This window comes from Delphinapterus leucas, chromosome 13, assembly GCF_059928025.1.
Source record: "Delphinapterus leucas isolate spDelLeu-1000000601 "Yukka" chromosome 13, BTC_Dleu_Yukka2, whole genome shotgun sequence".
Taxonomy (NCBI): domain Eukaryota; kingdom Metazoa; phylum Chordata; class Mammalia; order Artiodactyla; family Monodontidae; genus Delphinapterus; species Delphinapterus leucas.
The window spans coordinates 36,028,880-36,044,098 of NC_143141.1; the positions used below are offsets into that span (position 1 = coordinate 36,028,880).

Here is a 15,219-nt window from a genome sequence, read left to right on the forward strand (position 1 = left end):
GAATGGCTATTATCAAAAAGGCGAGAGATAAAAAGTGTTGGAAAGGAGGCAGAGAAAAGGGAACCCTCATACACTGTTGATGGGAATGTAAATTGGTGCAGCCACTAATGGAAAACAGTTATGAAGTTTCCTCAAAAAATTAAGAAAAGAACTACCATATGATCCAGCTATTCGACTTCTGGGTATTTATCTGAAGAATATGAAAACACTAATTAGAAAAGACCTATGCACCCCTATATTCATCATAGCATTATTTATAATAGCCAATAAATGGAAACAACCTAAGTGCCTGTCAATGGGTGAATGGACACACACACACACACACACACACACAATGGATTACTACCCAGCCATAAAAAGATGAAATCCTGCCATTTGCAACAACATGGATGGACCTTGAGGGTATTACGTTAAGTGACATAAGTCAGATGGGGAAAGACAAATACTGTATGATTTCACTCATATGTGGAATCCGAAAGCCAAACAGAAAACCAAAATAAGCCAAACAGAAAACCAAAACAAACATGTAGATACAGAGAACAGAGTAGTTATCAGAGGGGAAGGTGTCGGGGGGCAGTGTGAAATGGGTAGAGGGTCAACTATGGTGATGAATAGAAACTACATTCTGCTGTAGTGTACGCAGAAGTAGAAATATATGTTGTACACATGAAACTTATATAATGTTATAAACCAATGTTACCTCAATTTAAAAAAAAACAGAAAATCATAAGTATCAATAAGGATGTGGAGAAATTGGAATCCCTATGCATTGTTGGTAGGACTGTAAAATGGTGCAGCCACTGTGGAAAACTGTATGATGGTTCCTCAAAAAAGTAAACACAGAATTACTATATAGTCCATCAGTTCCACTTCTAGTGTATGCCCCAAAGAATTGAAACCAGGGACTTGAACAGATATTTACACACTAATGTTCATAGCAGCATTATTCACAACAGCCAAAAGATGGAAACAACTCAACCATCCATTGACAGATAAATCGATAAGCAAAATGTGGTATATACATACAATGGAATATTATTCTGGCCTTAAAAATGAATGAAATTCTGATACACGCTACAACATGGATGGTCCTTGAAGACTTGTTAAGTGAAATAAGCCAGACAAAAGGACAAAAATTATATGATTCCACTTATATGAAGTACCTAGAACAGGCAAAATAATAGAGATAGATGGTAGAATAGAGGTTGCCAGGGACAGGGGAGAGTTTTAGTTTGGGATGATGAAAAAGTCCTGGAGATGGATAGTGGTTATGGTTGCACAACTTACTGTCACCACACTGTATGCTTAAAAATGGTTAAAGTGTTAAGCTTTATGGTATGTATATTTTACCACAATTAAAAAAAACAATGCAATGGAAACAGTGAACAGTAAGGCAAATGCTGCAAAAACAAAAACAAAACAACTGAAATTGGTGAATGACTGAACCAGAATGAAACATTCTCCAAGAACTCAAAGAAAAATGGTAGACATTAAAAAATTGTACTTATAATAGAGTGTAAAGGAGATTTGGGGTAGATTCAAGAAGCCAATGAACAGACAGAAGAAAAGTAATAATAAAAGAAATAATAGAAAAAAAAATCCTAAGCCAAAGAAGTTTATTAACTTGTCAGATGGAATGGCTCAAGTCCTATACAAAGTATTATACAAAATTAATGGATGGCCTTGGGCCAAAATATACTCTCTTGACTTTTCTTTTAAATTCCAAAGACAAAGAAAAAATTTTTTTACAAGCATTCAAGAGGGGAAAACAAAGGAGAAATGTAGTAAATTGGAATCTCTCCTTTTTCTATATGCGATATAGAACAGAATGCATGCAAGTTGACATTGTATCACTGTTTCTAGTAAATTCAGGGGAAAAGATAGTCAGTATATAAGAACTTTATAATTAAAGTTCAATTAAAATATTTACCTGAAGGTGAATAACAACAATTCTCAAATAAGTTGGACTTAGAAAGCTTAATATTCACATACCCCTCAGAAAAATTTTACCTGAAAAAAGACTCAGCTAACTGAGAAATTTAAAACATAAATTTAAAAAAAACTTCAAATACTGGAAAGGAAATATGTATACGTGTGTGTATGTGTATACACTTATGAAACGTAATGCAAATATTTCTTAATAACTTGAGCAAGGAGAAAAATAAATATTATTTAATTCTTGCCATTATAAAGACAAGCATCCATTGGGAACTGTTACTAGAATAAGAATTAAATTATACTCTTTCAAATTATACTTTTCAAATCAACAGTGGAATATTAAAATATCAAGCAAGGGTAAAAGCTAAATGGGTGGGCAAAGATATAGTAAGAAAATACAAAAAAATTTTAAGTTTATAATATTTTTGGACAAAGGACTTAAAAAGCATTAAAGATGATAAAGTTTACTTTACATTGATTAGAAATTTATTCCATAATAAAAACACATGTGAGCTAAATAATACAGTGTAAATGATAAGGCGATGTATTGAAAATTCAAACAGTCATGATGGAAAGTTTGAAAATATCTCTCTGTCTTCACAGATCAAGTAAACAAAAATATAAAATAATAAATTTAATCAATATATTCTTATATAAAACTTTTTATTCATCAATGTATACATATTTTCTAACATCCATGAATGATAAGTAAAATTGATTCCTATGTTAGGCCACCAACAAAAATTAATAAACTTAAGAAGTAGAAATTATATAAAACATATTTTCTGGAAAAATGCAATGACTCTAGAAATTGAGAAAAATATAAAAAACCAAAAATCATGTGGAAATTGTGAAATATTTTGTAAATAATTTAATATCAAATCTAAAATTATAAATATAAACTATTTAGGAATTAACAATAATGAGAACAGTACATGTTGGAGCATATGAGATTCAATAAGGAAGAGATTTAGAGTATAATTTATATTCATAATAGCTTTTATTATTAAACGAGAAATAATAAAATATAATGAATTTCAATTCATAAAAAGAGATGAAATAAAAGATAAGCCAAAGGAAGGAATTAATAATAGTAAAAGAATAAAGTAATATATCATAAAACAAAACAATTATACGAAAGAAAACTGATGAATAAATCTAAGAGAGAACCCACTGAGTAATTTGAATGGGGCAATAAGAGACAAAAATACTTTACATGAATGTTGGAAAAGGGATATAACCACAGATACAGAAGAGATTTTGAAAATTAAAAAGGTATGCTATAAAATTAAAATATCAACACACTGGTAATTTCTACCACTTCTCAAGGTGGTAAATACGATACTAACAACAGTCATACAAGATTTTGAGATAACTGTCAAATAACTTCTTTAATAATGGTTTAGGCTTAGTTGGCTTTCCTCTGATATATATTAAACCTTGAACAAGCTTACACTTTCTGTATTACTTTAGATATTCCATAGCACATGAAAAGATTGCCAATTCATTTTTCTAAACTCGTGCAATCCTTATTGCAAGCCTGACAAAGACAGTATGAAATGGAACTCTTGAATATTCTTAATATTAAATATTAATAAGTGATATATTTAGGTTTATATTAAATCAAATCCAGAAATATAATAAAAGAGCAAACCATGATGAATAAAATTTATTTCAGGAATTTAAGGTTAGTTTCACATCAGGAAACTTTTTGATTTGAAATTTTCACATAGACAGGGCAAAGGAAATAAAAGAAAGATATAATTATCTTTTTATGACAAAAGGGCATTTAATGAAACTAACATTTCAGATAAAAATGTTTTAATAAACTTGCAGTTGAAGAATCATTCCTTAATATAGTAGATAAAAAACTCTATGAAGTCAATATCCAATAAGGTACATAATTGTGAAACACAAGTTCCATTAAAGTTTGAAAATTTTAGCCAACTTAATAAGATACCCAAGAAGACACACCATATACAAAAATAAACTCAAAATGGTTTAAAGACCTAATTAACATAACACCATTAAACTTCTAGAAGAGAACATAGGCAAAACATTCTCAGACATAAATCGTACCAATGTTTTCTATGATCAATCTCCCAAGGTAGATTAAATAAAACCAAAAATAAACAAATGGGACCTAATCAAACTTAAAAGCTTTTGCACACCGAAGGAAACCATCAACAAACTGAAAAGAAAACCTAAGGAATGGGAGAAAGTATTTGCAAACGATGCTACTGACAAGGGGTTAATAAGCAAAATATACCAACAGCTCATACAATTCAATATCAAAAAAACAAACAACCCAAGATAACTGAGAAGTTATAAAAGATATAAATATTAGAAAAGAGGACAGAAGTTATCATTAATTATAAATAATATAACCATCTTACTAGAAAACCACTCCAAAATTAACTGGAAAAATATTAGAATTAATATAATGTTTCATTAAAATGATGGGATAAGAAATAAATCTACAAAGCAATAATTTCCCCCAAGCCAGTATTTCTTAACTGTTTGGGGGGCATAGGCCTGGTTCTATTGCAAATTACAATCTCCCTGGTTTGCAAATTTTTAAAAATAATTTTATGGAGTTCAATAAAACCCCATGGATCCCAAATTATAGGTTAATTGCTTTATAGTGAACAGCAGTTTAGAAAATACAACAGAAAAAAAATTTATTCACAATGGAAGCAAAACTTTAAAATGTCTAGGAATAAACTTAGTGAACACTGTATGAGACTGAGCTGAAGAAAATATCAAAACCTCATTGGGGGATACAAAAGAGAAGTGATATATCCTTAAATAAGAAAATCAATATAGTAACAATGTAATGCCATTTTGTTAAGGTTATTCTGTACTTTTCACACAGTTCAAGTGAAAACCCCAGGAATATTTTGGAACATTAAAAAAATTATTTAAAATGCATGTGATAGGGAAAAAGACCCACTAAAGACTAGGAGATTTTCACACAGGATTAGAAGTGAGGAAGGGTTTGTCTTCCAGATGTTAAAACTAATTAAAATAATGTGGTAGTAGCATAAGAACAGACAGAAATGCAGTGCATCAGAATAGAAAACCCAGCAATGGACACAAGTCTATGAAAAAGTTTAACTTTGCAAATTGGTAGTAAAGGATTATCCAGTAAATGGTGTTGGAAAAACTGCCTAAACACTTGGAGAAAAAAGATGGATCTTCACTTCATACCTTACATCGGATTAATTCTAGAAGTAATAAACTAAATGTAAGAAAAAAATTATAAAAAGTACTGTAAGTAAAGGTAGTCATGAAAAGGACAATAGCAGCCCAATCACAATTATGAATACTGATGTTAAATTTCTGAATAAAATACAGAAAACAGAATTCAGTTCTATATCAAAATAATAATATATCACAACCAAGTGTAACCAGATACACATATGGCCCAATTTTAAAATATCTTTTGTAATGCATTTCTCTGTATTAGTAGGTCAAAGGAAAAATATGACTTCAATAGATACCAAAAATGCATTTGATTAAACTGAATATCTATTCCTGTTTTCTTTTAAACGAAGAGTTGGACTTCCTTGACATGATCTCATTTCCAAATGATGAAACATCTGAAGTATTTCGATTAAGATCAGGCAAAAGATTATCCAAGGGGTTTTTAGGGAATCATGTGCAGTAGTTAACACTAAAATAATTTATTCTATTAGTACTTAAATTAACATTAATCCTTTATTATGCTAATGAAGAAACCTAAAAAACTTGTTACAATTTTTCAATCATTTTGCAAATGGATGAAGCTAAGAAATCTTGAAAGAGCAACATAATATGATGCAAAGCCCATGAGTTGGACTGAACAGAATCCATAATCAGAATAGCAGTTCTGCCATTTTCATTCTTTGATCTTAGCAAGTTATCTAAGCTCTCTGAATCTCAGTGTCCTTATCTGTAGAACTGAAGTAACAGCAGGCTTGCTATAGGCTACCTCTTCTGTGGATTATAATAAAAAGTCTGGACAAAATGAAAAAAGCAAACACAATAAAACTCTGAAAAGCAAAAAATGCAGGTGGATTGGAGAATTAAAACCTGGAGAAATAACCCATACAAGGATGAATTCCAAATTTTTTTTCTTCATTTCCCTCATGGCTTTAATCTGAGGGTGGGCCTCAGTCACATGGCAGTAGCCTGGGGTGTCACCTAAAAGCTAAGAAAGCCACCATATTTCTGGCCCTTGGGAAAAGCGGCCCCTGTGGTTCAAAGAATGTGGAGGAAATCCCATTTCTATTTGTCTCTTATGACTCCTGGGGTGGCCTCAGTACAGAACTGCATGCAGCAATGTGGTGACCAAAACTCCAAGAGAAACCCCATTTTTCTTGCTAGAAGACTTGGAGGGCAGGGGCCTCTGAGAAAATCCGTGTGTGGGGAACCCTGGAGAGGAGAGAGCTGGTGAAGGGGATCCCTCTACTTCTGCGTATGAAGGTGTAGAACTCCCAGGCTCATCTCTGAACTGCATACGTGCAGGAGACACCCAAAGGAGCTTAGCAAAGACTTTGAAAACTGAACCAAAATCAAAACCACAGAAGACAAGATAGAACCTGTGATCTGAACCTAGCCGGGGTGATTGCCTACTAAAGCAAACAAACAAATAGATCAACATTCTCTATAGGATTTGAATACGACTCAGAGTCTCAAAAACATGATATTAAAAACTTGTAGAATATGATCTAAATTTGCTTGACATACAAATCACCTAGAAAATGTGACCCATTCTCAGGAGAGCAGACAATTAAGATGCCAATCCTGAGCTATTGGAATTATCAGTTACAATAACTGAAGTTATTATATAATAGGAGTTATAATAACTATAATCTATGAGGTAAAGGTAACACACTTGAATTAAATGGAAGGATAGATGTTCTCGGCAGAGAAATAAAAATTTTAAAAAGAACCAAGTAGATATTTTAGGACTGAAAAACACAATATCTATAATAAGAAATTCAGTAGATGAGCTAAACAGCAGAATGGAGATGACAGAGGAAAAGAGTCAGTTAACATGAAGACAGAACAATAGAAACGATCTGGTATAAAGAACAGAAAGAAAACTGCAAAAGAAAAAATGAACAGAACTTCAGGGACATGTGGAATAACATCAAAATGTCTAACATGTGTGTCACTGGGGTCTCAGAAGGAGAGGGGAAAATGATCAGTGCAGAAAAAATTATTTGAAAAGTAATGGCCACAGATCCACACAATTTGGTGAAAGACATAAATTTCTAGATTCAAGAAGCTCAGCAAAGCCAAAAGAGGATAAACTCAAAAAACAAACAGAAAAAAAAAACAAACGAAAGTGTGCCAGACACATCAAAATCAAACTGCTGAGAACTAAAGATAGAGAAAAAAATCTTGACAGCAGTTAGTGAAAAATGACACTTTACATATGAAACAATAAATCAAATGACCACAAAGACCACATTAGAAATTGAAGTAATAATGGTTATATGGGAATAAATAAATGCTATGTAAAGTGCTTAGCAGATAAAAGACACAAATGTCAGAGGTATCATTAGTCTAATTGTAATTCCTCTACTACATCTCAACACAACGTAATTATTTTCCATTCTGTTTCTTCAACCTTCCCATGGTTTCCCCTGTGTGGATCTGATCCCGAGAACTGAATGCAAATGTACTTTTGATATACCCCAAACCTTTTGCTCTTGTTGAAATGAGAGTCTCTGCTAATTCATGTCTTGTTTTTGAACGAGATTTTTAAAATTCTGTAAGTCTCCTCAGTTACTACATAGGTAAAATAATGCATCTTTTACTGTCTTATAGGGATATTATGAAGATCAAATGAGACACAGAAAAAAATATAAAAATTCCTGTGGCCAACTAAACCACAGTCATATATTTCAGAAACAGTAGCAGGTTGGAAGTTCTGAAAGTCTAATTCTTTACACCAATCTCATGAGAAACTATTTTAGAGAGAGCTGGCTTGCCTGTGTCTTTCCACAGGCTGACAAGGTCGGGGATGGGTCAGTGAACCATGGTCATGCTTTGCCAGCTGACCCACAGATTAGGTCAAGCAGCCACCACATGAAACTCATTCAGCCTTACACACACACACACACACACACACACACACACATATATATATATATATATACACATGCTTTTCACATTCTTTTCCATTATGGTTTATCACAGTATATTGAACATAGTTCCCTGTGCTAGACAGTAGGACCTTGTTGTTTATCCATTCCATATATCATAGTTTGCATCTGCTCATCCCAAATCATTCAGCCTCTAGCAAGGTATTTCTGGCTGTTGTTTGATGCATATTCATCCCTTAATTATTAAATGCTGCTTCCAGCAAAGTAGAGATTCCAATCCCAGTCTTCTCCTTGGCATGGGGTACTAGGAGTAGTGAAGCTAAGGTACAAAAAACTAGATTCAAAGTAGGATTCAGATGACTAATTTGAGCTAGCATAACCAAAATGGGTCTGAAAGACTCGATGTTCTACTAGTGTTTATAAATCTGTGACTTCCCTCCACCTCTCCAACTTCCCAGAGGCTGTGAGCAGTGGCACACAACATATCCACAGGGGATGTGTGAACTTGGTCTCTTGCCAAACTCTTAGGTGCAGAGCGAGTGGAATCAGCATGAAGCAGCACTACGCAGCCTTGGGTTGTAGGAGGATGTGAAGAATGGGTGAGAGAGGAGTTTTCTCTGAAGAAAAGACATCTCTGCAAATTATGACTCAGATATTATCATATATAAAGACTGAGAGAGATTAGGAGTCTTGCATATAGTCCATAGGCTAGAGACATTGTCTCAGAGCTTCTTAAAATCCTTGACCCTATAGGAGAGGGGTGAGGACATTGTTGACTGCTCAGAGAGAAAGGATGGAAAGGATGATTCAATATATTAAAAGTAGCCAGGCTGCCTCTGTCTGACTCTCAAAGAGAACCATGGTAGAAGGACGTTGAGACTCGATCAAGAGTGAAAAGATTTAGATATAGCTGTCGTCATTGCCTGTTTCATAGAGATCCTTATGAGGATAATTATGAGAAAATTACGACAATAAATATTACAGAAATTATGACACACAGTTGGATGGGCCATAAACCTTCTTGTACAAATTTTTCTTGCTCGTAATTTTAGGATCATTATGAAGCAGCTTGGAAAAGATTGTGTACCAATATTTTGATAACCTGTATTATAAGTTCTGTGATGTCTTTTTTCTTGCATCTCTTTTCTACCTTAATGCAGGTAACTTATAAGGAATCTATGTAGCTTGCATTTGAATGAGTTGAATATACTTTAGTTCCACTCTGATTTGACACAAAGAAGCACTAATAGGTCTCGGGTATTGCCTGTTTTATGAGCCTGAAGTCCACTGTAAGAAGAAACCCAATATCAAGAATTTGAAACAAATTAACTTGTGTGGAAGGAATGTAAAGAAAACGTTGGGTGGCTTGGCCAGAGCATTGTTAGAACAGCGTGTTGAATTGTAAAAAAGATTTTTGATGCTCTGTTTCAACTTTCAGTAGCAAATAAATGTGTGTGTAGAGGATCTTTAAAAAAAATCCTTGGCCAATACTGAAGGGAAATCACACAGGCTTCTTGGGCTTCATGAGTCTCTGTTTAACAGCAGGTGGAGTGGAAAGAATGTGCAGCCTGCATCTAGAGTGGATGCTGCTTGGTATCCTTAGGAACATGACAAGGCCTCAGTTTCTCCTTCTGTTAATAAGGAATAAGAAACCCTTGTTTTTAAAATGGGGTTTCAGTGCATCTCAAATGGCATGCATGCATGTAATAGATACTGCTGAAGGAGTAACAGGATTTGAAAACTTCCATATGGTAGAGAGTGTTCTTTTTGTTACAGATGGGGAACAAAGACATGGAAGAAATGGGGACTAGCTCAGATGTGCTGTGTGAGTGCCAATTCCAGAAAACCTTACTCCATCCTGTTAGCCCTATTCTCATTTCTAGAAGAATCGCACAGGATAAAGTCTTCCTGCCCTTCCTGTACTTGCCGTTCTTCCCTTCCTTTCCCCAACATGTCCACGTAAGTCGGCCCATAGTCCCACGTGTGCCCCGCCCTGGGACCTCTCTCATGTGGACCATACCACTTTTTAAAAAGTGGACAAAGCATCATTAACTCAGGAAAAGTGTCACCTCCAATATACCATCCTAGCCGTGAATAAATGACGTGTCTCTGTTACTGCTAATTTTCATCTGCAAGTGGTAAAACCCCAACTAATGTTTTTGTTAAGCTAGGTCTAACTAATCATTTTCTGTCAACAACATTTTCCCATACCTGATTCAAATTTCTTTTAATTTTGTAGTGCCATAAACCCTCCCTTTCTATTCGCTGCCTTAGTCATTATGGATGATAATATTTCAAGTTCTTCCTTCTCTCAGAGCACACTTATTATATCTCTGAACACTTAATCCACAAAATAAATCTAATTTAAATAAAAGAAAATATATTCCCTCAAGAATTTGGTTTGCTAACATTTTGCTCCAAGTTAGCAGACTGAGTCCCCAATCAAAGGTAAGATTTACCTTAACGTGATTTAGTCATTTATAAAATTTCACTGACATAAGGAAATTCTATCAAAGTCATCGCAGAGTAAATTAACAGATGGGTCCACGTGCAAAGTTCAAGGCATAAGTCAAAGGAGAGAACAATTCAATTAAAATCACTGCCAGGTCAAAGCTGGCAGTGGGGCACAAATACCAGAACTACTCAAGAAAAGATGGGTTTTGTAATGATAGGGGTGGGGAGCGTCCTTACCTGTCTTCTGTTAGCTTCATTAGGGTTGTTCCTTGAGTAGAGAAGACAATAAAGGACATTCTTAGCTGTGGACTGGAAAGGAAAAGCAATTCTGTTAGGGCAGAAAGAGAGACTGTGGAATGCCATTCCCTTCCAGGCTTCCCCCCTCTTCTTCTCTTTATATTACGGCTGCCAGAGCTGCCAACCTTCAACCCAAAGGGCACCTTCACAGCCGGTGTTGCAAGTAGTCAGCCAGCAGCTGACTTGAAGCTGTGGACCAAAGAGAAGACCCACTTTGTCCTCCTGGAGGCTGCTTCTGATTTGACCGCCACTCAGTGAGTGTGGGTCGCAAGTAAGAAAGCTAAGATTCATCACTTTTCTCTGCTCTGTCTGAAGTGTGCCCCTAGAAGACTGGTTTGCATGCTGTCTGTACAAATCAGGATCCCAACAGACAACATTTGATAGTGCCTCCACTGCAGTCTGGTGTATCCTCTACCGACCAGGGTGTCTCAGGCAATGGCAGCTTGATGCCATTAGCCATTAAGATTATACAGTTCATTTTACTCTGAAAGTGGGATCACCATCAACTTTTAATTTCTATTTGGCTCCCCAAGGAGGTTACCCTATAAGGAAAGCATGTGCTGATGGGTCACAAGACTATCTATTCTTCTTGGTAGTTAAACTTCTCATGATCAATGAATACATCGGCATGGTTTTTATATGGCGGTACTTGGGAGCTTTGCCAGTGTGAAATCCACACTCTGAGAGATAGATCAGCTCTCAGCTGAGCACAAACATGTTTTTCGGTCTGCAAGACAGACTGTCAGACTACAGTGGATTCACCACTGGAATGCCATCCTTTGGGGCTCGCTCTAAGTAGCCAGATGGTTCACACTTCATAGCATCAACCTAGTTCTTCATGATGCAGTAACCTCCCATACCCGACCTGGCCCCAAATCTTATATTTCCCACTTCCTAAAATGTTTCCCCAAACCTTCCCCCTTTTCCTGACAATAGTCATTGTTTCCTAGCTGGTGACCTTGCCTATCATCATTCCTTGCTCCAATTCATTCCTCACACTGCTTCCGGGATTATTTTCCTAAAATATAAATCAGATCTTGTCATTCATCTGCTATCAAACCTCCAATGGCTCCTAATGCATCCAAGATAAAGTCTACATCCATTACCGTATGTCTGATGCACCTTCGGAAACCCTTTAGCATGATGTGTAATACTTGGTAGGAGCCCAAGCAACACCTGGTGAATTGAAATTGGCCTTTTGAAAAAGACCTGGGTTCCCTGTCCATGGCAACATGCTGCCTTTTACTACCTCACTAGTGCTGGGCCAGGAGGATACCACATCAGAAATGATAATAAAAATCATAATTATCATGATAATATAATAATGGCCAACCCTTTCAAATACTTACTATGTGCCAAGCACGTAAGTGATTTGCATGTATTATTTCATTAAACTTGTAACAACTTTATGAGATCATTACTATTATTATTCCTATTTTCTACGAAAGGAAATTGAGACCCTGAAAGATAAAATAATTTTCCCAAAGTCACACAGTGGGAGGGTGGTAGACCTAGGGCTTAAAACCAAACATTCTGATTCTAGAACTTGGTCTCTTAACCGCTATGTTATACTGCCTCCCTTATATAGAGTTAAGCTCTGGAAAGAATGAATTTGAAATGCAGGAAATGTAGGTCTCCAAGGGGTAATTGGTATATGAATCTGGGCTGCAGACATAATTTGGGAGCTCTCAGCATACTGATGTGAGTAAAATTGTTCAGAGTATCAGCAGGGAGAAGGGAAGGGAGCCAAACCAGAACCAAAACCAACATTTAAAGGCCTGGCTCCGGGCAGGGGATGAAAGGAGAGCCAGAAGCCAGCGGAGGGGAGAATTTTAAGGAGAGATAAATCTGAATCCAATGAAACTCCTCTATCCAGCAGAACAAGCACTTCATGGCTCTCAATGGATTTGTCCTCTAGGGCATCACTTAGGGAATTTGGTGAGAGCAAGCAGGTCGAGGGTGCGGATGAAGGCCAGATGGGAGTGGGTTAAGGAATGAATGAGAAGTAAGGATATGGAGATGGTGAGTCTTTAAAGATATTTGAGTGAGAAACTGGTAAAGAATTAAGGTAGCCTCTATAGAAAGACATGATCAGGAAATTCATTGTTTTTTTTTCAGATGAGGTTATGTCTATTGATAGTGGAAATGGAGCCAGAGGAAAGGTAGAGAAAAATACAAGAGAGAAACAAAGACCTGGGGGATATTGGAGACAATGGGATAAAATGGACTAAAATGGAAGGATAGGCTTTAAATAGGAGGGATACTTGAATCTCAGAGACGATGGGAAGGGCATGCATCCATCTTTTAAGAGGAGGATTGGAATAGGAGGTAATCCCTTGCTTGCTGTTCTCTGGGCTCTTGGTGAAATAGGAGGTGAAGTTCTTTGCTGAGAGGGATGGGTGTAAGGTTCAGGTTGGGGGCTTCAAGAAAAAGGTGAAAAGTTATATTACTGATTGAGCAGGTATCGTGTGTCAGGCACTACTATCGGCCCTGGGGCTGAAGCAGGCAACAAAAGACAGACCCTCCTCTTGGAGTTTGCGTGGCAGTAGTGTCTTGGTGCCACACTTTGAGGAGGGTCCATAGCCAAAGAGGGCCAGAGGAGACAATTAAAGGAAAATGCCTCGTGGTCTAGATTAAGCCATGTCGACTACTCTGGTCCTTAGTTTCTTTGTCTATAAAACGAGGAGGACTGGCTTAGTTCCCCCAACTCCTACCTCTAACGTCTTTGAATCTAAAACAGCAAAGCGTCTGGAGTTTCTGAAGGAACTGGGGAAGAGAAGTGTCACGTGCTCACTCTTAGCCAGGTGCTGGGCTAGTTGCTTTGCCCATGTTTTCTCGTATAATTTTCACATGCAAACTAGGGTTCAACCAAGGTAAGTTAATTGCTATGGTGCCCAATGGAGCTTGGATGAGAATCCACATCTGCCTAACTTCAAAGCCTTTTCCAGGAGACTCCTCTGCTTTAGAGAGGACAGAAAACCATTAGAGGAAAGACAGACATAGCAGATACTCTCAGGTGTCTGGAGGCAGATTTGTTTTATATCACTCCAGATGGATGAGAGTGTAGGAAAGGACATTATGGGTCAATGACAAAAAAGACTCTTATGGAAACTGGAATTATCCAACTATTGGGTTGTTTGCCTCAAAACGCAGCAGTTTCTCACCAGAGCTATTCAAGTTGGGGGTTAGTGAATGCCTCGGACGATAGCTTGGGAAGTTGTTCCTTTCAGTTCTAAGCTTGTACAATTCTCTTAACTTTGCTTTTAATACCATCCATGTATTTGCTTCTCTTCTTTTCCTCTACTTTACCCGCCTGTCTCCTCCCAGCCTCTGTTTTCTCCCTTCATCTGGGTGTAGATGCTTCCTGCTGTAGTTTCCAATTTGGGGCATAATGGAGAGGACACCTCTTAACCGCCTCCCTCCAATCAAGTGGTGGGTACATGTTGAGACAAGTAAATGAATTTGCAGGGAACACATCTGTCATGACCCTGGTCTCAGAGGACAACATATTCAAAGAGGAAGTATATGGTTACTCACATCAGCTGGAAGACTCTACAGAGACCATCAAGCAGGGTTGGAGCTGCTTTCAAATTTACAATGATCAGCACAATTTCACCAAAGACCTTGACAACTGGCTTCAAGCATATCCGTTAATGCTATCACAGTTGTGTTGTCCTTTGGAGGTTGCACACAAGGAGGGTGACATGACCTCCTTTCTTTTACTAGTGGGTCCTACTTATTGGAAAGTAGGACCTCCAAGGCCCCTGCAATGTGTATAGTGACAATGTTCAAAACTGCATTGTCCTTCCTTGGAAAGTGGTGTCAAGAATGCTTGAGGATTCTACCTGATAAGGCATATAGCCAGGCTGGCCAACCATGGCAGTTTGCCCAGGACTGAGGAGAGTTCCCAAGATGTGAAACTTTCAGTGCTAAAAGCAGGAAAGTCCTGGGCAAACTGGGATGAGTTGGTTACCTTACACCCTGCAGGCTCTACACATGGGTCCAGCCAGAATGAGCCAATTGTCCCAGCATGATGCACCGTGAAAGAAAATGTTAACGATCCTTCTAGAAGGATATTATTTGACAAGAGAGGGAGAAAGTTAAAATGTTGGTCTTATAACCTAATCAGGGTCCTCTTGAAAACACGAAGCCAAAAGTTATTCTAATATGTGGCAAAGATGAAAACAAAGTCAAGTCTCCGTTATAAGATCTGAGGGTCTACATTTGTCAAAAAGCATCCCCAAAGTGGTCAGTAATTAGTAGAATAGCAAACATGCTGGTGGTACTCATGACGGAGAACTACTCATTATGTTTCTCACCTGATGAATTTATGAGCCAACTGTTCCACGAAGTAATAGATTTCATTCCAGTGGTGCAGCACACTTCCTGATCTAGGAAAATAAAACAGATGTGACTTAATCAGATGTTCATT

The 15,219-nt window shown here is 36.8% G+C and overlaps 1 protein-coding gene across 2 annotated transcripts in view; it reads right to left on the reverse strand.

The window, feature by feature from the left end:
• ANTXR1 (ANTXR cell adhesion molecule 1) overlaps positions 1-15,219 on the reverse strand; it is a 241,700-nt gene that overhangs the window by 200,091 nt on the left and 26,390 nt on the right. For both annotated transcript variants that reach the window (XM_022561340.2, XM_022561341.3), the window contains exons 2-3: positions 15,107-15,178; positions 10,728-10,799 (exon numbers count right to left, since the gene is read on the reverse strand). In XM_022561340.2, coding sequence (XP_022417048.2) covers positions 10,728-10,799; positions 15,107-15,178 — 144 coding nt within the window. The remainder of the gene's footprint in view (positions 1-10,727; positions 10,800-15,106; positions 15,179-15,219) is intronic.